Source organism: Zingiber officinale, chromosome 5A (genome assembly GCF_018446385.1).
Source record: "Zingiber officinale cultivar Zhangliang chromosome 5A, Zo_v1.1, whole genome shotgun sequence".
Taxonomy (NCBI): Eukaryota; Viridiplantae; Streptophyta; class Magnoliopsida; order Zingiberales; family Zingiberaceae; genus Zingiber; species Zingiber officinale.
In genome coordinates, this window is record NC_055994.1 from 896,573 (window position 1) to 916,612 (window position 20,040).

Sequence of the window (20,040 nt, forward strand, 5' to 3'; positions counted from 1 at the left end):
CTTCATTAAGGAAGATAGATACATGCGATGTAATTTTATAAACAAAAAATGATACATGTATCATTTTTTTGGTACATTGTGTAATTTTATAAGTTAAAAAGGGTACATGCGTCATTATTTTTTGGTATATGGTGTAATTTTGTGAATAAAAAGGATATATGCGTCATTTTTTTTCCATCCGTTGTTTTCCGTCCGATTTTGAGGTGATCGATTTTGACTCCAAAATCATTCATGGATGGATTGTGTTTCTCTTCCATCTGAAAATTTCGATGAAATAAACGATGGAAACTTTTCCACTACAGAAACTTTTCCTTAGTTTTGATTTCCGCTCTCTGAAGTAAACAGAGGATAAAAATGATTTGAGGGGATGGTGCCGTGTGGGCCGCCTTCATAATGGGCCTTACAATCAAATGGGCCTGAATATTCATTTTAATTTATCCTAATTTAACGAAAGATAAGCTGCTAAATTAACTATGATTACTTGTACCAGCTTAAGCTTCAGTTTCATCACCAATTAAATAAGAATTTTGTACACGAAATCTCGATAGATAGATTAAAAGAAAAGCTTCCAGCCATCCTACATTATAATTCACATTGCTGGAGAAGATAGCCAAGTGATGAGTTTACCATATCTAGAGACAATAGATGATGCATAGTTTTAGGCACTCAAACCCCTCTGGAGAGAACTCCAAGGATTGGCAGGAATGCTAGCACAAGCTTGTGCGGAAACCTTCGCCATTGTCTCTTCGTCGACACCTGCATTGCAGATGTTCGATAAAGAGCGCGTGTGTTTCATCCCATACTCTGAGAGAGATCCACAGTGCCTCTCGAAAGTCCTCACCTAAAGAATTGAGGTAAGTTATAAGGAATGAATTGAGTTTCAATTCTAGATTCTGTATTTTATCGAACAGTGATGCTCACCATGGACCGGAGGCAGGACCAATCATCCACTAAAGGCTGGCCTGCAGGACGAACCATTTGCAGCACTTCTGGACCTCGCTCGGCGCCAAACAACAAGTTCCCAATGAGTTCTACACTAGCATCTATATGCAAGCGATGAGCCATTACATCAAGTAATTCCTTGTGGGCATCATGTTTCTGGGATGAGCCTAGAGGTGCCCTTTGATACTTCACGAAGGCAATAGAGGATTTTAGTCACCAACAACTAAACATCAAAATTAAGACCACAAGGCAGCAAGAGAATTGAAAGCACATGTAATGCAAACCAACCTTGTGCCAAAAATATACCAGATCGGCATCCCGTTGGTTAACAGCAGCTTTATGAAAAGATAATAATGAATTATCTTCGATAAAAGTGGCATTATCATTGGCAGGATTGGAGCCCAGGTACAAAAAAAGCTTTTCGGCATTGAGTTCTAGATTTCCATATTGCATGACATGTGAGCCATGTCTATAGTTGTCGTGTACTGAAGTTCTGGTTTTAATCTGCAAATGACATAGGACAAAAAATTAAAACCCAAAAGGCTATCAAACCGTTCAGATATACAGAAACCAAATCCGGAAGTACTTACAAGTTGATACTGCTGCTTCAATGTTTCAGTCCGTAAATTGTGTATATCACTGTAGATAGAAGCAACAGATAGCTTAGAACTAGACACATATAGAAAAAACCAAGCAAGCTTGTACTAGATATCATTCAACTTTGAAAGGTTTTCATTAAGAAACATTTATTTTCTTGCAAGGACATGCATGCTATGGTTGTAAAGATTTTTATCACTTGGTTCCACAGCTAAAATCCTATTCATGACCTACCAAAAAGTCCAAACTGGAAAATTTTATGTAGTTCATGTACCTGTCTTCCATCCAAGAAACACTATATAAGTCACCCAAACAAGTGTGGAATTCTGGAGGCAGGCTAAGGTCCTCTCCAGGGCAATAAGTTCCCCAACTACTTTCGTAGGCATTTGATGCCGTTGTTGCATAAATGTTTATGTCTTCTGGGAGAAGACCCTCAAAAATACTGCCTGACTCACAGGCTTCAAGATAAAATACCTGAAACAACAAATAAGAATGTAATAAATTATGTGCTCCTAGGAATTAATATACTGTCATAGAGGATTACCAAGCTTCTGTAAGAACCCAAAGCATGCTTTTTCTTTAATACGTCGACCAACTCATCACTATACAAGTAAGGATAGGTGGGCAACCCTACAAATTTCCAGCACAGTCAATGCATCAGTATCATCATTTCTAAAGACAAAGCAACATGCAACAAAAGATAACTAATGAAATTTTCCTCCCTGATCTTCTTTGATTCTTTTCAATGCTACATTACATCTTCCAAGAATAGACTATTGTGCCAGATCAACTTCATGAATCATGACAAGCCCAAACCATCCTACCTTTTATATATGTTATATTTACTTGAATTGAAGAGTGGGAATGACAGGAAGAGAACTAAAATCATTAATTTCTCTTGTTTATTATGCAAACCAAATTAGGTGGGAAAAGAAGTGAAGTTTAACCAATGACTGAGATGACTGAAACAAATAGGAAGTATTATTTATTTTCTTTTGATTCCAATCAAATAAACATGAAGAATGAAAGAGTGCAAACAAGATAATTCATTTCTCCAATTTCCTCTCGTCAAAGTAAATACAGCATCAAACATAAGATAGGGAAAAGCGAAATCATGTATATTCAAAGACGTAATGGCATGAGAAAAATTTAGGAAAGTACTCACCAAGCACACCTGGTCCACCATGATCAGAGTAAAATACAAAAATATGATCATCCGGGCCACTATTCACAACTTTTCCACTACCTCCAGTTAGAGCAGTTTTATTTCCAAGGAGGACAGCAAAAAAATTGTTCACATTAACATCATCTCCAACATAATCCTGCAGGGAATTGACCCAAACTAAGGCAAGTAATTCAAGGTGATCGAGATAATGTTAAGGATGAAGTATGATAAAAAAAATAATCAAACCTTTGGAACACCAGCATACACATCTCCACCCTTGGGATGATTGATTATGACCCCAGGTCTTGGGTTTTCCTCATTGTATGCAATGTCATCATACATGAAAACAATAATATTCTCATCTTTCAGCCCACCGTTCTTCATTATTTGATATGCATGACAAATATCTGCCTGAGTTTATGATTTGAAGTGTTAGATATATTATAGACAGACCAAAGGAACTTCATTACTTCAAACAATAAGAATTCCTTCAAATTACACTTGCTCCGCAGCTCGAAATCTGAGAGCTCAGAAAACCCAAATTAATCAAACATCTTATGGTGCCTCTCATTTATAAGAATAGTTATTCTATCTCCTATGAATTTTTGTGGAATTGGTATTTTTGATTCAGCAAATGAACTTGAAATACCAATTTCCTACATAATTATGATTGCCTACTCATCCTTCGTTACTCTTTCCTACTCTATTCTAAGGAATTCCTAATTCCATTGTCAGAGATCCTTATTCCTAGTGTACTGTTCTTGATATATTCCCACATTAGGCTATGTAGCACCAGCATGCAGAGACCATTAGACCGCATCTTCCATGGCCTCTGTGCATGCGCACGCCTAGCTAGGTTGTACAGATGATTAGGTTTAGGAGTCGAACCACAACAGCCAGTCTCACCGACCAATCTCACCAGCCAGTCTCACCACAACGACCGACCAACAATACCCAAGAGGGGACCAAATGGATTTTTAAAAAAAAGACAATAAAAAGATAAAATAAACTTCCAGGTGTTCCCAAATCCCAATCAAAATTTGCCCTTCAAGCAAAACCAATTTAATTACACACAAAAATTGTCAAACTTATTCCATCAAATTTTCCCTTCTCATTTGTTTTGAAAATTTCTCAAATTCTTAGAAAATCTTCTAGAATACTTCTTCGACATCCAAAACTTCATCCAGACAATAGAAAACATGTATGTCCATCCCGGAGATCTTAAGATCTTTGCTATTCAATTCAAAACGATGGGAACAATTTTAAGAAGAAAAAGCATGAAACCCTCAGAGAGAGAGAGAGAGAGAGAGAGAGAGAGAGAAGCCGTAGAAATCCAACTTGTCTTCGAATTAAAAAGCCTCAAAAAGTAACGGAAAGTATAACGCCGAACGAAAACAAGAAACTTTTCGTAGATAAACAACTATAAAGCGATATTATAGAAGAGAAGAGATGAAGGAGAAGGGACGGCATCTTATCCACCCACCTGATGACGGTAGTTATAATATCCTCTGGATCCGGCGATGAGTACGGCCCATCGGGTGCCAACAGCGTCGTCGCCGCCATCGACCCTGGGATCGTCGATTCGATCAGAGGGAAGCCGTATGGGGTTTCGAATAGCGTCAGAAATCACAAGCGGGAGGAGCAGACCAACAACGGCGAGGAGGGCTCCGGTGGCGGAGCGGCCCATCGCGAGCGTATCAAGGAAATGACTTGGGTGGGAAGACGCGAATAAGGGCACCTTTTATAGGGAGAGGAGCTCGTGCTTTCATCGTCGTGCTGTTACTGATGAATGGATCCAGACCGTTGGAGGTTAAACCATATGCCATTGGATGTGTGCGTGGGTCCCGTAAAAGAATTTGGACAGACAAAATCCATGTTACTTTGAAGGAGGGCGTTGCTTGCCATATGTTCAATCACGATAATAATAAACAACTCCATGCTACTTTGAAGGAGGACATAAAATCTATCGAAAAAAATAAATCCAATTAATGTTATTGGCTAGACCGATCCAGTCTCATAAAATTCTTTTATGGATCACTAGAATAAATTAAAAAAAAAATACACACAACAAACAACCTAAAAACTTCAGCAACCATTGATTGCACACCTTATTTAGAAAAAAAAATCCTACAAATATCTTCTAATTAGAGATCAAACCGTAGATACCTAGATAACAATTTAAATGTCCTACTATATATATACACACACGTCCATAAATTTGTGCATCAAATGTGATAAAAAAAAATGATTCACTTACTCCAATGTCCCTATCGATCCATCCTTGGGCTAACATAGAAAAAATAAATCATGAATGACTACTACTATCCATTAGTATAATGATCAAGACATGTCGATATCATAACCTAATATGACAACATCCCATATTTCAATTACTACACTATCCCGAAGAGACATTAATTTGTCCATCAAAGTTGTTTAGCAAAAGGGATGTGTCTTTGTTAATTAGCAAGTAAAATCTTACAATCAAACCTACTCTGTTTTTATAAACCTTAGAATTCAAGAATTAATATTGAACAGACAAAAAGCTAGAATCCACCTCTCGCTTCGCTTGCCTTCTTCAAAAGCAACCAGTGATACTTAAGCATGCACAAACTAATATATTTGTAATTCAATACTAATGAAAATTGATATAGTCATTCTCACGGCCTTACAATGAAACAAATTGAACATTTTGGCTCTGCTCCAATTACAGCAGACTTTTTGTGAGAGTTACAAGCCTACAACCAGCAATAGAGACAATTACTTTGTGATGCAAACGAGCACGCATACACAATAATGTCGATCAGAAGGTATGACAGCAGCATTGAAGAAGAGCCCTGCACACACACATTCCTTAGGTGAATGAATTATGAAGGAATGAATATGGACACCTTTTTGTGTGAGGTACAAGCCTGCAACCAGCAATAGAGACAAGAAATTGAAAGAGGGCAAACCATTTGTATTTGTTATGCAAACGAGCACGTATACACAATAATGTCGATCAAAAGGTATGACAGCAGCATTGACCAAGAAGAGCCCTACACACACAGATTCCTTAGCCAATTGGAGGAATCTGAGAGGTAAATGAATTATCAAGGAATGAATCTGGACACTATCAGTCAATGTCACCTACAACCCTTGATAAGCTATTGTTACAATCCATATAAAATTTTCGTCCAAGTGACGAAAACAATTGAATAAAATATTGATAGCGTAGCATACAAGTAAAAACAACTTGAAATATCTTCCCAAGCATCACTGTCCATTGTCTGATCATGCTAAATAGTCAGATAAGAGGCTGGAGAATCAAAAGTACGTGAATGATGGAGAAGGCAGCATTTTTTAGAAGGGGAGTGGTAGAAGACGCTTAGTATTATATCCATTAAAACTCGAGCTACTGGCAGTTCATGATCATCAGGAATGTATATCACATCATAAACAAAGTATAAGTAGCAATTGTTTAAAGAATGAACTAGTTGAATGTTCTCTCGATGTTAAAAGATCTTTCATCTCTTTATACCACTGTCCTGTAAGACATAAATTTACAACTAGAAAAAAAAGAAAGATTGCATTTCATGTCGAAGAACATGATTACCAGATCTACAAGGCCTTGTAATTATACATATAGCTACGGAGCAACTTTACATCTTTCAGTGATCCATGTAACAAACGATCCACGTAAAGACAGGCTCCCGCACCACTGCAACGAATTAAAAACCTATGTGAATCTAGATAATGACACTCACAAAATGATGCTTTATGATTCATGTGAGGTGGATCAACTTATCTAATTATTTATGCTCTTATTTGATATGGCAATAACTTATTTCCTGGAAGTTCTTCTCCCAAATAACTTAGAATCAAATAATATGGGAAATTAGAAAGAGTACTACCTTAAAGGACCCAACGGAAGCCATAGTACATCCCACCGAAATTTTGGCAACCTGGAATTTATTTACAAGCAAATAAACGTTATGAACACACGAGGAACCAGAATGGCAACCAAGGTCTCGAATGAGCCTGTAAGGATATGCAGTGTTGAGATGAATGGATTAGGGGATGCATTGTCTGAAAGAAAAGACAAGCAATTGCCTAAATTACAATTAAAATTGAGATAAAATTAGCAAAAAGAGAAGGCATAAAATTTTACTCAAACGAAAAAATTCTATGAAGTGAAGGAATCGAGCTTTCTTTTTAACCAAACATTGAATTGTGTTCTTTTAGCATTTTATAAAACCAAGTTAAAGTGCAAATGATACCCATTTCCAGAAAGATTGCACTTACTTCAGCATGTAAAACAACCAAAAGATGGCAAGCAGCATCCCGACGTAGCATGAGTACCACATCCAATGCTGCAGAGATCTTGAACTATCAATTATTCCCTTAACAGCAAATGAACAAGCTAGGACAGCAACCAAGTCTGCAAAATACAACCTTGTACTAAGTCTAAATTCTGAAAGAAACAATATCAACTATTCCCTTGATGGCAAATGAACAAGCTAGGACAACAACCAAGTCTGCAAATATAAGCTTGCATTGGGTTTAAATTCTGAAAGAATAAAATATCAAGTAAATGGTGTATGTTTATCAAATGAGAAACAAAAGTAAATGTCACTTGTGAAATGATCACTGATTGAAATAAAATTTGTATACTTTGGCAGTTGGGCTGTCATTGATGAAGTAACATTTTGATATCCCCGTTTGTTTTGGCAATACACATTTCAACCCGTATTTTCCATTGTATTAAACTGAAAAGCAAGTGTGGATCAATGATTTTGATTAAAATTTAAATCTCAATTTTCTTGCCAAATTGCCAAGCTATCTATTATGTCTAGTAAAACAAACGAGTTCATGCCCAAAGTTCTGAAGTTGGAATAATTTTATAACTAGTTTTACAAAGTAAGACTATTTTACACTGCATCTTAGAGGAGTGAGTTACTTTAAAGCCAATAAAAGAGGTTTTGACCCATTAGTTCGTTTATTCAAGCAATAGCACAATTTCTATTGCAGAGGTTCTGTCACCTTTGACACGAGATCACAAATTGAGGCACATAACATCAAGAGTCATTCTTTTTCTTTTTAACCCATCCCATTTAGTCAAAGTAAACTGTAAGATTTAACTCCGAAAGAACCATCTGACAACTTGCTTCCTTTATGAAACATTTGATGTACCATAATATATATAATAGATAAAGCACCTGCCCATTTAGTTACTCCTCTTGAGACTCAAGAACCTTTAAGTGAGTACAACCATCAAGCCAGACCCCAAACTCTCTGACACAAAACTAAAGTCTAGTTGAAGCTGTGAAGTTGCTCGGCAACTAGTAAACCGCTAGGAATTATTTAGGATTTGTTAGAGTACACAGTTGCAACTTGTGTCCACAGAGATCTAAATGCTGTAGCTGATCTTATAGTATCCTTATTAACCTCTTTACTAACTTTACTGAAGAAACACCAATCATAAACCATCGATTGAAAATGCCTTAAGATTAACTTAAACAGCCTCAAATAAATGCCACTTGTTTAGAAACCAAGTCCATTATCCAAATTAAAAAAAAAGAAGAATAAGAATAGAAAAAAGACCTGCAGATATGACCATCCAGCTTTGCATTTCATCCATAAAATAAGCATGATAACGCTGCAGAATCAAAGTTCAGCAATTTCATAATTTCAACAACAATAACCTCAATATTGCAATGAAAAGAAAAAAAATCAAGGTCCATAAAACAAGCGTGAATAGTTGTGTTATTAGTAAATAACATACATATTCAAAATATTGTTGCTAAATATTTCAAAATAACAAGCTAGTCTTAATATTTCAAAATATTCACATATTGTTGCTTTTAAATTAGAGAGTTGATTTTCTAGCTAGACTAGTTGTGTTATTAGTAAATAACATATATACTCCAATAACGCATATAATCATTTTGTAAAAGCAAACCCTAATACCTTAATCCCTTTGTTACATAAATTGATAACTAAGAATGGGTTTCAATGACTATATCCTTCAATCGTGAAAAATTCAATGTATCTAATTTTTGTAGATGTTAAGACCAACTAAAAGTGCACTTTGAGATACTAGGATTAATCAGTCTCATAAGCAAAGTACCACCTTATGAAGCCACTTCAAAAGATGCCTCCACTCCCGCATCCAATACCCCTTCAAAATCATGACTTCCAAAAGGCCATTAAGTCCTAACTAGTCGCTAAATCTAGAGTGGAAATTGAATAGCTCTGTAAACACCACATTCTCAGCTATCTATCTAACAACCTATATCGAACATATAGTTCATACATAATAGCAAAGAATTGTTGGGCATTGAAAGACAAAAGTTAGGGTAATGAGGGTGTGGTGACTTGTGGGATTTACTTCTACTGATTTCAACTATTTCAAACTAGATAATGGCATCCCAATTAATAATCAAAATCACACATTCAAAAATTTGATCCATGACATCCATAAAAATTAAATAATCCTTAGAGAATACTTCTAAATCTTTTGTCTCCTTGACAAACTATCCCTACCTTGGTCTAAATTCGCACAAGACACTAGAACTCAGTCTAATTTGACTATAAAATAGGTTATCCAATCCATTAGAATTAAGGACCAATTTAGATGACAAGAAAGAAACAAAGGAAACATTTTCTAGTCTAAAATTAAAATCCATTTGATTGAATCCCTAACCCAAACCAATAAGCTCAGGAGTTTCAACCAAAATTTAAAAGCTAAGGGTACGAATTTCAAGCAAATAATCAAGAGCAATGATAAATCAAACAAAACCAAAGGAGACAACAAAGTAAATAACCAAGCAATGAAGGATCAAGGGATAAATTCTGTTATATTTACAAGACTCACAACCATCTATCGTGTCAATGTTTCTAAAGAAGCTGCTAGGGCATTAGCCGAGTTGGTTACCACATAGTAAATTTGCAAAAATGGGCAAGGGTCGATTCCCGGTGAAGCCAGCACAAATACCCTCCCATGCAGTGGCCTGCTCGGTTTCCTGATTTACCTCTCTACAGATAACTATGGGTCGACTGTGTGGGGTGCTCAGGGTCAGCATATGACCTTTTGTAGAAATGTTTCTAAAGAAAGATAAAAAGAATTCTCTTTAAAATGTAAACACTCCTAATAAACCTCAAGTCAACCTAACCAAAGATGGCTTGGTAGTACTAACTCCTCCATAGGTTAGTATCCTTTGTCCACTTCACAAATTTAACGTACCGTGATGATATGTGGTGGTTTGATATTGGTTCTCCATGACAAATCCAAAGGTTCAAGGGAATAAAGGAACAATAGCTAGTAAATATTTGGTTTGGTCCAATTTAGGCACAAATTCAGTTGCCAAGCCAAATAAACCCCACATTAAGATAATAGTTGATAAGGTAAATACTCATCCCATTCAATGCTAGGCATAAATGAATATATGGGACTCAAGAAGACCTTGCTTTGCCCTATGAACTTTAAGGTGTATAAAGTCTCATATTCAACTATTGCGGCAAATCAAAAGATGTTTTATCTAACTTAGGATAATCTACAAAGTCTCAAATTCAGCTAGTAAATATTCAGTTGTTGTAGACCTAGGTCAACCTAACACTTTGTTGAAACACTTTGGTATTGCCTCGTACATTAGAATATAAATAATGAATTAGAGTCCATCTTATTATCTTCCTCTAAATATGAAATATGGTGGAATAATTGATTTTTACATCAGTTGGTGAAAGAGATCAATGCTGGGTCTTTGAAAGACTTCAAATCAGTAATCAATTTGATTCATTTTAACAAGAAAGTTATGGTTTAACTTTGTATGATCCTATAATCCTAATTTATTCTTTTAGTTTGGTTTTTCTTTCATTTCTTCATTAAATATGACTTTTTCCTTTTTCTTGTACATGGGTCTAAGCGTATTCTTTTCTCATTATATCGATTTAATGCCTTCAAGAATAGAATTACCAATTTAATTTTTTGCTGCAATGGATCCAACAGATGGTGCTTATTCGAATATAAGAACCAACCCAGCTCAAAAGCCCTATTTCATCTTGCATGGGAAAAAAATGCCACTTTCTCACACGCAGTTAAGGTTGAATTAACTTATACTTACCAGTTCCCATGGGAACCAAGCTTGCTGTAAGGTTGAGTAGACCAGGAAGGCAATATATCCGACGATAAATCCAGCGAAAACACGCTGCAACAATCCAAAATTAAAAAACAAAGCAAAGAGTAGCCCACGGAAGAAGAAATAGAAAAGGCGAGAGCTCTACCCTCCAAAGGCGATTCTGTCGATCATGCTCCATCTCAAAAGATCTAACCATCTCCTCTTGTTCTGCAAAAAGAGACAAATGGAAAAGAAGCATCAGAAGACACAAGACTTAACGAAAGATAAAGCTTGGGAAAATCGAAGCAATCAGAAGAAGAACCAGCAGACCTTGGTAATCGATTGGTTCTGAGTCATCCTCGACGTCAACGCCGTCACCTTCCAGACGATGCTTCTTCCGCCATTTCGCGCTCAGCTCCATGGAGTCCCCGCCGCAGCACAACGGAGGCCAAAGCGACGGTTAAGGGCTGTTCGTATCCAATCTATGGGTTTGTTGTAACAGAAGATTAGGCCCATTTAAACTTTTAAACCCTGTTCCGTACGCTCCAGCCCACTTAAATGTTCAATAAGGCTATTTTTTATATTAAAAAAAAATAAATTAAATGAATTATTTTTTGACAAAATATACTTTTACATTAAAAATTGTATAAATAACAAAAAAAAAATATCAATGAGATAGATTAAATGTCAATAAATATTTTTATAACATAAATATATCTTACTTAAAATAACCTATGATAAGCCATTTTAAGTTGTACACAAAAATAACCTAAATTAGCAGCAGGCAATCACAATTAATGAGACTATGAGAGACTATCACAAATAGTGAGGCACTAGACAAGATCGAAGAGGCTGGCAAAAACTTGCATCAACAAAAAGAACTCCAAACAGATGAAGCACAGATCATCATTTCTACAAAATGTGTTTACAGCACTCATCAAGAACGCCTTCTATTCTGAGTGCAAACTGGTCAAAATGCTTCATGCTGAGATTGCGAGACATCTCCACTCGGCTAAAGTATATTCAATAGGTTACTTCTCACAGCATAGAGAAAAATTTGGTAGTGTATTGTATAGGAATTCCGCCATAAAAAGAAGCTGGATTGTAGAGCAATTTGGGTTGCAAGATTGGGCAAGTCTGTAGCAGTTTCATTGGGGTATTTCACCTTCCTCAAACAGATCATCATATGAAACAGGAACACGCATCCTATCTGCCAACTTTTTATGTTCTTGAACAGGTTCAGATGATTCAACTTGTTGCTGACCATTGAGTCCAGCTTCAGCATGACCTGCTATTTCCGCTGCTACATACGGAATACTTGAATTCTTGACGGTATCCTCGTTGTTTGTTATCATCTTTCTTTTTGATACCTTCAGTTGTTTCTGAAAAAAAAAGTTGTCCTCGAAAGTTAGTTATCCCCAACACAAAAATGTAGGATAAAGTGAACAGTACCTAATAAGTGGACTGGAAAGATCATAAAAGCTCCTCGAAGTGGTTATGTATAAACTTGAACATGTGCTTCAAATAAGTTTCACACTACCAAATTAAATTGGTTAAACATTTCTGTAATGTGTTCTACGTTATAGTTTATAAGCATGTACTAATGTATTCCAAATGACTATCCACCAATTTCAAAGGTCATTTTACTAAACGAAAGCATCGCTAAAATGTGTGATCTTGTACCTCAAATTCCCTCCCCCTGGCCATAATTTCCTTGTAAGCTTTTGGTTCACGAGTTTTTAAAATATTGAATAGAATACCACCACCTGTGCGGTAGCGCTGACCATCATTAGTCTTCTGGCCGCCACATTTCTGAATGGCATCAACCTGCATTTGGAACAAAGTAAAAATTAAAAAATCCCCTTGCCTACACAATATTGAAAAAGTAAGAGAAAAGCAAAACAAATCATGCTTAGTTAAAAGGGTGTAATCTTAATATTCATATGAATTCATTGGTCTTGTAGTAAGCAAATGTGGTGTAAGAATAGGTGCTTTTTATATTCATCCTTAATTAGTTTTCAGGGATTGTTAAATATTTTATGGGGTCAACTGACCTCAAACATCTACTTGGTCCACACCTGTTTGTATGTCACCCTGTTGCTACAATGACGTGATAAGAGTTCTATGATTATAACAATCTGATTGTTTGCCAGGAGTAATCCCATACTACCAGGATTAAGCAACTACAAAATTAATTGTTAGAAGAGATCTTTTCATCACAAAGGACCAGTGTGTGAAAGGGGATGGTACACTAGAAGATACCAGGGCGGTACTTCATAAGGGACCTCGACTTGTACTAGACACCAAGGATCTTATTGTCACCAAACTACTATTGTACTCAGATTTCCCTCTCACATTTTCCCTCAGTCTATCATCAGCTCTCTAGCATCTATACACTGTTGTGACAATTAGCAAGCAAATGCACCAGAATGGCAACACAAATGTGCTTACTACAAACTCTCATACATACAAAAGACAGATCAAGATATCATGACTATCATTTTTGCACTTGAGCAAGAGAAAGAACAGTAAAAACCAAAATTTATTGATAAGCAATGAAAGATATATCTTAGGGCCTTCCTAGAAACTAATTGGATAGATTGCAATTGTAAAATCAAAATGAAAATTTCAAATTGGGGGACAGTTCTGTAGATTAAAAAAAAATGACTAAGAGAGTAATCTCCTATGGCCAAGACAATGAAGAAGTGTTGGAATTAGTCCTATGTTCAAGCGATAAAGAGTAGCCTCTACTATAATCATGTAATGTTATGGTGTTAATTGATTAATTTTAGCATAGTGCTAGAATCTGCTGGTGATTGTACTTTTTGTTGTTGTACTTTGTAGGAGACTCCGAATGGCATACTCACACCAAGATGTAGATTGTTTGAATTTGCAAAATTATTCTATAATACATACTAATTTAGACAGGCTCAGCTTCATTTGAGATTTAGCTGGACAGAATAGAAACCTAGCACTTTCGAATCCAAAAGTGCAGAGAAGATATTTGCTATGATGCATTAAGTCAAACCAAAGACAAATAAGCAAAGAATATATCGAAACCACAACCTTACAACAGTATTTTTGAGACTGAATTAGAACTTGAAGTTTAGACTACAAATGACATTCTTTGCAATATCATGTACCAGAAGAAAAAAAGACAAAACATGCTTCAAAAAAAAAATGTTTTTTTACAAATGCGTACCTCCTTGACAAGATCTTTGACAGCACAGACACCAAGGCAACCAACTGCACTCCAGAGCAAGTAGGACTTATGTTCTTTTAAATGCCGACATGTATGTATCACAAACCTGTAAAATATCAAAAGAGATTTTAACACTGTCAACAATTTTTAAACGAAAAGAAAATTGATTCAGAATGAAGTGTAGCATTAATAATAAACAGAGAAAAACTAGATTTGTACAGGTCGAAAAAACAAATTAAAAAACCCCGATTAACCCATGAACAGAGAGATGTGTCGTAACCTATTGATGTCGGCGATGCAGGGATCGGCGCCACCATTATGGCCGCTGGCATTCCCTGCCGACCGACTCTTCTTCCTTTTACGTCTCTTCTTACGAGCCTTTTTCCTGCCTCCCTCCTCCGTCTGGTCGCCGCCTCCGACCGAGCTCGAGGGTGAGCGACCGCCCCCGGCTCCAAGGGCGTCGAGCATCTCAACATCGCTTACATCAGGATCATCTAGGGTTTCCTCTCCAGCGAGGTCGATCTCCTGGAACACGTCGTCCAACACACTCTCCTCGCCCTCCTCCATCGACAACGTCACAGCCGCTTCGAGAACAAGATGCGGGTGCGAGTACGAGTGCGGCGGTGGTCGAAGTATTTATAGCAGGAGGGGAACCGGTTCACAAGTCGCTTAGCGGTTCGATCAAATTATCTCCAGAGCACATATGGAAATAAAAAATTATATAACTCAGAATTAATTGTTAAATGCATCACATACTCTATTATTTCTAATAATTTCCCATATACTTTAAAAATACCTAATATATTAAATGCCACATAAACACAGTTGATATTTTTTGAATATATATTAATTAAAAACAGGCAAATCTAGCAAACAATACTCATTATGTGATCCAGAAACAAAGCAGCCAAACTATGCACAAAATACTACACAATGAATTAGCACCAATGAATTTAAACAGGCAAAAAAAAAATAAAATCAAATAAAAGATCTTACAAAGGGAGGACAATTACTGAGCAATAAATATATGACAATTTCGTGTGAAGCAATAACATCATGTAACTTCTACAATTGCTCCAAGGGAGGACGACAAATAGCTGTCCAAGGTACAAAATGACTAAGACAAAATCCCCATAATGAAATCAAAAACCCCAGAAAGGAAAAGACCAAATGCAGAACATGCTCGATAGACCAAGAGACTATAAATTATATATACTTGCGCGAATGCTGCAGCTTCAAAAGGATGGCATTGGCATGAAGCAATAACAATTTGGATCCAGTCTCCTGGTGCACCATACTACTATAGGGCCCTGTGGATTTTGCACAAGAGCTTCAGCTCTCCTGCATGATAGACGCTTGTAGGATCATTTTAATGCAAGTTCCCTGTGAAATTGGGGAGACAGCAATACATGATGCTCATGTCTGTGGTACAAAAATGGCCCATGCGACTCTGCACGCTAAAAAATTCTTTGTGCGAACTGGTGATGACTGACACATGTATGCAACCCCAGACCAGACTTGACATGACCACTATGCATATGCAGACTCATAAAACGCCATAACTTATGATCAAACAGAGACCGCTCGACTAATGGCCATCTTAGCCCATTCAGCAGACTCTTTTATGGATGGATCATCTGAGGATAGACATTCTTCCAGGAACTCAATGCTTGCAACAGACTGGTTCATCAATGTACTAGCATGGGTACCGAGGGTGTCGGCTAAATCACCAAGGACGCCTACTGCAGTCTTCATAACAGCATCATCCCTAACAAAAGAATATAATAGCCACCAAGTCAGCAAGAAGAAACATGAATCACTCAAAATCAACACACGACTACAAAAATATAGCATGAACACATACATGTCCTTTTCATTGTATAGTTTATCAAGGAATTGAAGGATGTGGGGCACATAAGGCACCAGAAGTTGGGCCTTTGGACAGTTTTTAAATCCTTGCAATATACCAGAGTATGCTTCCAGGATCCCATTTCTAAGTTGATTGGCGTAATCCAGCATTTCATTGTCAGTTGCAACAGCATGCGATGACAGTTCTGCTGCACTCTGTAGCATAGGCATGGAATAGATTAGGTATTTCTCAAAGTTTTCCCCGATTGCTAATGCAATATCACCCAAACACGAAAATATTGGGGGCTTAACAGATCTGTGCAACTGACTACTAGACAGATTCTTCAATAATTGTGTCATGATTCCATCACAGTATGGTAGTATCTTCTCCTCCAATGCCCTGCATAGATCTCCAACTACTCCAACAGTGATAGCACACACCTGATACTCCTGAAAGTTTTGAAGTCCCATTTCCAAATACGGATAAAAGCCTTGCATGTACTTTAGGAAATTTCCCCCGACTGCATATGCAACAGCACCAATTGCAAGCATTGCCTCTTCATGTACTGTAGCATTTCGGCAAGCAAACACACGGAGAAAAAGTTCCATTATCTGGTCAGCATACTGCATAAAAGCATACTTCGTTGTCTCAGATGCTCCCAACTTCTGGATTATAACCTGCAAGCATCCGCAAAGAAGGCCCTGCAGTTCATTCTGCTTCTCTCGGTCATCTGAAGACAGCTTCTGGGTCTCAAGAGTTTGGTGGAGCTCCAACATTATAACTGGGAGCAACTGAGTCACAACTGGGGCAGTCTCATCAGTTGACGTTCTCACAACTTCATTCAGGGTCTCATAAGCTGCCGTCCTCAAGCGGGATTCCCCAGCATCATCCCTGTGTGTGACATTAAGGAGGGACTGAATTATATCTTGGAAGTAAGGGGACAGTGGTGATCCTGGACTATCTTCATAACCTTGGGCAAGAAAGTAAAGTGCACCACAGGCTTTTTCAGCAACATTAGGAACATCCTTCATGCTCTGAAGGAGGACAGTAAGTATTTGCTGGCAATTCTCATTAGTTATGACAGAAGTCTCTAAAGTGGATCCATGTAGAAATTCAAATATTCTTCCCAGTGTCCAAGCAGTAGTGTCTTTCACATGGTTATTTGGATCTTTCATCAAGGCAGTGAGCATAAAGTTTAGAGCAACATTGACAACGGGAATGAGCTTGTCCGGTGATGGACCCTCCAGAATTGAACCAAAGGCATAAGTTGCAGCTTCTCTCTGCCTCCACTCTGGTTTTGTTATGTTTTCCTGAATGAAAGGCATCACAAGAGGTACTATGTCATCCCCAACTGTGCGTGCAACCAAACCCAAACAAGTTCCTCCAGCCATTGCGAGGTTCCAAGCTCCTTCATCCTGGTCTTGATCCTCTTCTTGTTTAAGAAGTGTCTCTAGTAACATGGGAACCAAAGCAGGCAGAGCTTGCTTGATAAAATAATAGCAAGGCACATCAGAATCAGCAGTAAAATCACCGCCATACTCATCTAAGATGTCGATTTCCTCATCGCAGATGGAGCTCCAGAACTCTATTGCTTGGAGACCAACAGGCTCCTCGTCTTCTCTGACAGCCTTTGAAGTGATATTGAATATGTCCTGCATATATGATGCAAGTTTGTCATAGTAGGTAGACGAGATAGCTACTAAACACTCAAATGCAGCTTGTCGGATCTTCACATCTGGAGACAAAGTAGCTTCACAGACCACTCTCATAATATAGTCACGTTCCATATCATTTGAGAAATTTGTTTGTGAAAATCCCAAAGCATTATACAATGCTCTTGTAGCAGCAAGCCTCACATCTGCACTTCCCTCTGAAGCATTCATTCCCTGAACTACAGCCGTAAGTATCTTGTTGACCTGGTCTTGATCAACTACTTGTGGAGAAACTTCCTCACATATATAGCCAAGCGTTTCCAATGTAGCCTGCTTAACATGTGGCTGAAGCTGATGTATGTTCGAGAGTAGAGAAGTTATAAGTTCAGGCCATTGTTTCTGAGGTAGTTCAATACCAGCAATCTTAGCAATAACTTGGGATGCAGTAGACCTAGCATCAGGTACTGGAGAAGAAAGGGTCTGCAGCAAGCAAGACTTGACCTGGGATTTGACAGATACATCTAAAGACAACCATCTCTGAACAAGCTCAGTTTTCCTAAGCTGTTCCTTTGAATCCAAAGCATTTTTAAGTATCAATCCTGCCAATTTTCGGCTATCAACAGGCTTCTCATGGTTTGCTAACTCATTAGAGAGAGATAGAAGAAAAACAGGAAGATTTTGTTCCTCGAACTGTTTCAGACTTTCTTCTGCATGTTTCCGCACAGCAGCATCCACTGCTTGTGCATTCAACAGAATCTGAGTGACCTCCATTGAAACTCTGTAAATGGTAGTAAGAAGCAAACAGTTAGAGAGCAAACAACGACAGTATTTATAACAAAATAGAGAAATTAAAATCATGTAACCTTACAGATAAATGTGCATGCTACAGTGCACACATAAAAGAAAGTTAAACCCACCTAGATCAGCTATCAAAGAACCAACAACCTCATCAAGAATTTGATTGCTATTTGATTCATAGATCAAAATATGATCAACAATGAATGAGGATTTATCCTGCAGCAGTAAAGCGAGTAGGTAGGGCTAAAAGTTTATGATTCTTGCTTGACTTTTTATCAACACTGGACTTACCATATGGCACACTATCTCTAAATATAGAAAAATAATAAAGTAGACAACTACAAAATGGAAAATCAAAGTATGATGAAAAATTCAGCAGTGTTGAATGATACAATTCATCACATGTTAAACTTATAAAATACAGAGTCAGATCTCTGAATGTCAGAGCCATTCAATTTGATATAACTCAAGACTGTTATCTTCGCCCAGATTAGATCTTGATGAATGGGAAATTTAGAACTTAAGAAGTCAAATTCACTTCAGATAAGGATAAATCATGATCCTCTCCATAAATCATTGGAATGCGCCACAGATCATCCAAAAGAGAGAACTCATTTCCCAGATACAGGTCTCACGTAAGAGAATAATTCAAAATTACTACACCCACAGCCATGTGAATCGTTCATATCCTCCCTTAAGCAAGCACAAAATGAAATGGCAAGAATCATTTTGAATCAATTAAAATAAATTGCATGAACAAAGAAAAATTGTCAATTTAATTTCAGGCGCACACAAAACCAGATATCATTTAATACAAATTGATGACAACGAGATACAGTAAATTATAACCTAATAAATCATTAAAACAAAAACTAGTAAACGATAATCATCTGGTAAAGCACCCAAAAGATCAACTTTAGCTCAAACAGGCGACCCCTAACCATAGTCGCATCCAACAACAAAAACTCCAATCCCAAATCTACCAAATTGATTGCAACGGCACAGCATAAATCCTCTAAAAGCATAAAAAATTAGGAACAAACGCTAGCTCACAAACCAAAAAAAAAAAAAATGGATCTGAAAAATAAATTCAACGAAAAAGTCAAACTTACTTCGTCACTTCCAGAGGCGGCGACGCAGAAGAATCCCTGACTCGGCCGATAGGGAGACAGGGAAAGAAGAGTCTTTGAGATCACGTACTTCCTTCGTCGGAAGGAATCAGCACCTCCCGATCGGAAATCGAATTGGCTAGCCGCGTCGCAGGGGCGGGTGGGCAAACCCTAGGAAAAGGGGAGGGAAAGCGAAGCAGAAAACGTGTGCATACGCACGCCCAATCGCGAAGCTGAAATTTTAGAGATTTTACTTTTTTCCCCCATTTTATTTAACGATATACAATTAGGCCCTAAAGCCTGTTTTCCCAATTTTTATCGTGAACCTTTTTCGTGGATTACTCACGCAGTTTCCTCTTTTTCCCAAAACACCCTCAGTCGTTTAACCTTTGTGCAATAATCAAACTCTCGACTAAAATTTTAATTAAGTAAAAAAAATAATACATCTAATAATCAATTCTAACCTATTTACAAATATATATATATATATATATAAATATAATTTAGTTAAATGCTAAGGGTCATAAATGGCTATAACAATAATTGCTCCCGAGGAGGAGGAGATAAGATTCTGTCTTAAGATTTTCGTATCCCCGTGTTTTCATGCCGATTGAATGAATTAGATTACAT

The 20,040-nt window shown here is 37.3% G+C and overlaps 4 protein-coding genes across 7 annotated transcripts; all 4 read right to left on the minus strand.

The window, feature by feature from the left end:
• Window positions 1–484: 484 nt before the first annotated feature.
• On the minus strand, window positions 485–4,428 carry LOC121979222 (vacuolar-processing enzyme-like). Its single transcript, XM_042531173.1, has 9 exons — window positions 4,188–4,428; window positions 2,951–3,115; window positions 2,705–2,861; window positions 2,084–2,169; window positions 1,814–2,013; window positions 1,533–1,581; window positions 1,231–1,446; window positions 922–1,128; window positions 485–841 (listed from the first exon to the last, which is right to left on the minus strand). The coding sequence occupies exons 1-9, from the start codon at window positions 4,389–4,391 to the stop codon at window positions 659–661; spliced, it is 1,467 nt and encodes a 488-aa protein (XP_042387107.1). The 5' UTR covers window positions 4,392–4,428; the 3' UTR covers window positions 485–658.
• An 881-nt stretch (window positions 4,429–5,309) lies between these two features.
• On the minus strand, window positions 5,310–11,291 carry LOC121979223. Of its 4 annotated transcripts, none has more exons than XR_006111338.1 (9): window positions 11,131–11,291; window positions 10,967–11,028; window positions 10,807–10,890; window positions 8,288–8,342; window positions 6,989–7,124; window positions 6,598–6,648; window positions 6,300–6,404; window positions 5,659–5,742; window positions 5,310–5,541 (listed from the first exon to the last, which is right to left on the minus strand). XR_006111338.1 is itself a non-coding variant. In XM_042531177.1 (9 exons), the coding sequence occupies exons 1-7, from the start codon at window positions 11,219–11,221 to the stop codon at window positions 6,305–6,307; spliced, it is 579 nt and encodes a 192-aa protein (XP_042387111.1). In that variant the 5' UTR covers window positions 11,222–11,291; the 3' UTR covers window positions 5,310–5,541; window positions 5,596–5,616; window positions 6,300–6,304. The 4 variants fall into 4 exon arrangements, 3 of the variants coding, with proteins under 3 accessions (XP_042387111.1, XP_042387110.1, XP_042387108.1); XM_042531177.1 differs by lacking the exon at window positions 5,659–5,742 and adding an exon at window positions 5,596–5,616; XM_042531176.1 differs by lacking the exon at window positions 5,659–5,742.
• A 362-nt stretch (window positions 11,292–11,653) lies between these two features.
• LOC121979225 lies at window positions 11,654–14,836 on the minus strand. Its single transcript, XM_042531179.1, has 4 exons — window positions 14,283–14,836; window positions 14,003–14,108; window positions 12,484–12,627; window positions 11,654–12,182 (listed from the first exon to the last, which is right to left on the minus strand). The coding sequence occupies exons 1-4, from the start codon at window positions 14,567–14,569 to the stop codon at window positions 11,949–11,951; spliced, it is 771 nt and encodes a 256-aa protein (XP_042387113.1). The 5' UTR covers window positions 14,570–14,836; the 3' UTR covers window positions 11,654–11,948.
• Window positions 14,837–14,990: 154 nt separating this feature from the next.
• LOC121979224 (importin subunit beta-1-like) lies at window positions 14,991–19,642 on the minus strand. The gene is made up of 3 exons (XM_042531178.1): window positions 19,414–19,642; window positions 15,867–18,281; window positions 14,991–15,770 (listed from the first exon to the last, which is right to left on the minus strand). The coding sequence occupies exons 2-3, from the start codon at window positions 18,272–18,274 to the stop codon at window positions 15,572–15,574; spliced, it is 2,607 nt and encodes an 868-aa protein (XP_042387112.1). The 5' UTR covers window positions 18,275–18,281; window positions 19,414–19,642; the 3' UTR covers window positions 14,991–15,571.
• Between the last annotated feature and the right edge of the window lie 398 nt (window positions 19,643–20,040).

What these genes read in the sequence shown, in the direction of transcription:
- LOC121979222 (XM_042531173.1), bottom strand. Translation starts at nt 4,391, where the DNA reads ATGGGCCGCTCCGCCACCGGAGCCCTCCTCGCCGTTGTTGGTCTGCTC. An exon ending in TGTATGCTGGTGTTCCAAAG is followed by an intron (nt 2,862 to 2,950) that starts GTTTGATTATTT and finishes AATTCCCTGCAG; the next exon opens with GATTATGTTGGAGATGATGT. An exon ending in TGGTGGACCAGGTGTGCTTG is followed by an intron (nt 2,170 to 2,704) that starts GTGAGTACTTTC and finishes GGAAATTTGTAG; the next exon opens with GGTTGCCCACCTATCCTTAC.
- LOC121979223 (XM_042531176.1), bottom strand. Translation starts at nt 11,221, where the DNA reads ATGGAGCTGAGCGCGAAATGGCGGAAGAAGCATCGTCTGGAAGGTGAC. An exon ending in AGAACCAATCGATTACCAAG is followed by an intron (nt 11,029 to 11,130) that starts GTCTGCTGGTTC and finishes CTCTTTTTGCAG; the next exon opens with AACAAGAGGAGATGGTTAGA. An exon ending in CTTGGTTCCCATGGGAACTG is followed by an intron (nt 8,343 to 10,806) that starts GTAAGTATAAGT and finishes TTGATTCTGCAG; the next exon opens with CGTTATCATGCTTATTTTAT.
- LOC121979225 (XM_042531179.1), bottom strand. Translation starts at nt 14,569, where the DNA reads ATGGAGGAGGGCGAGGAGAGTGTGTTGGACGACGTGTTCCAGGAGATC. An exon ending in TCAAAGATCTTGTCAAGGAG is followed by an intron (nt 12,628 to 14,002) that starts GTACGCATTTGT and finishes TTCCAAATGCAG; the next exon opens with GTTGATGCCATTCAGAAATG. An exon ending in CCAGGGGGAGGGAATTTGAG is followed by an intron (nt 12,183 to 12,483) that starts GTACAAGATCAC and finishes TTTTTTTTTCAG; the next exon opens with AAACAACTGAAGGTATCAAA.
- LOC121979224 (XM_042531178.1), bottom strand. Translation starts at nt 18,274, where the DNA reads ATGGAGGTCACTCAGATTCTGTTGAATGCACAAGCAGTGGATGCTGCT. An exon ending in CTATACAATGAAAAGGACAT is followed by an intron (nt 15,771 to 15,866) that starts GTATGTGTTCAT and finishes TTCTTTTGTTAG; the next exon opens with GGATGATGCTGTTATGAAGA.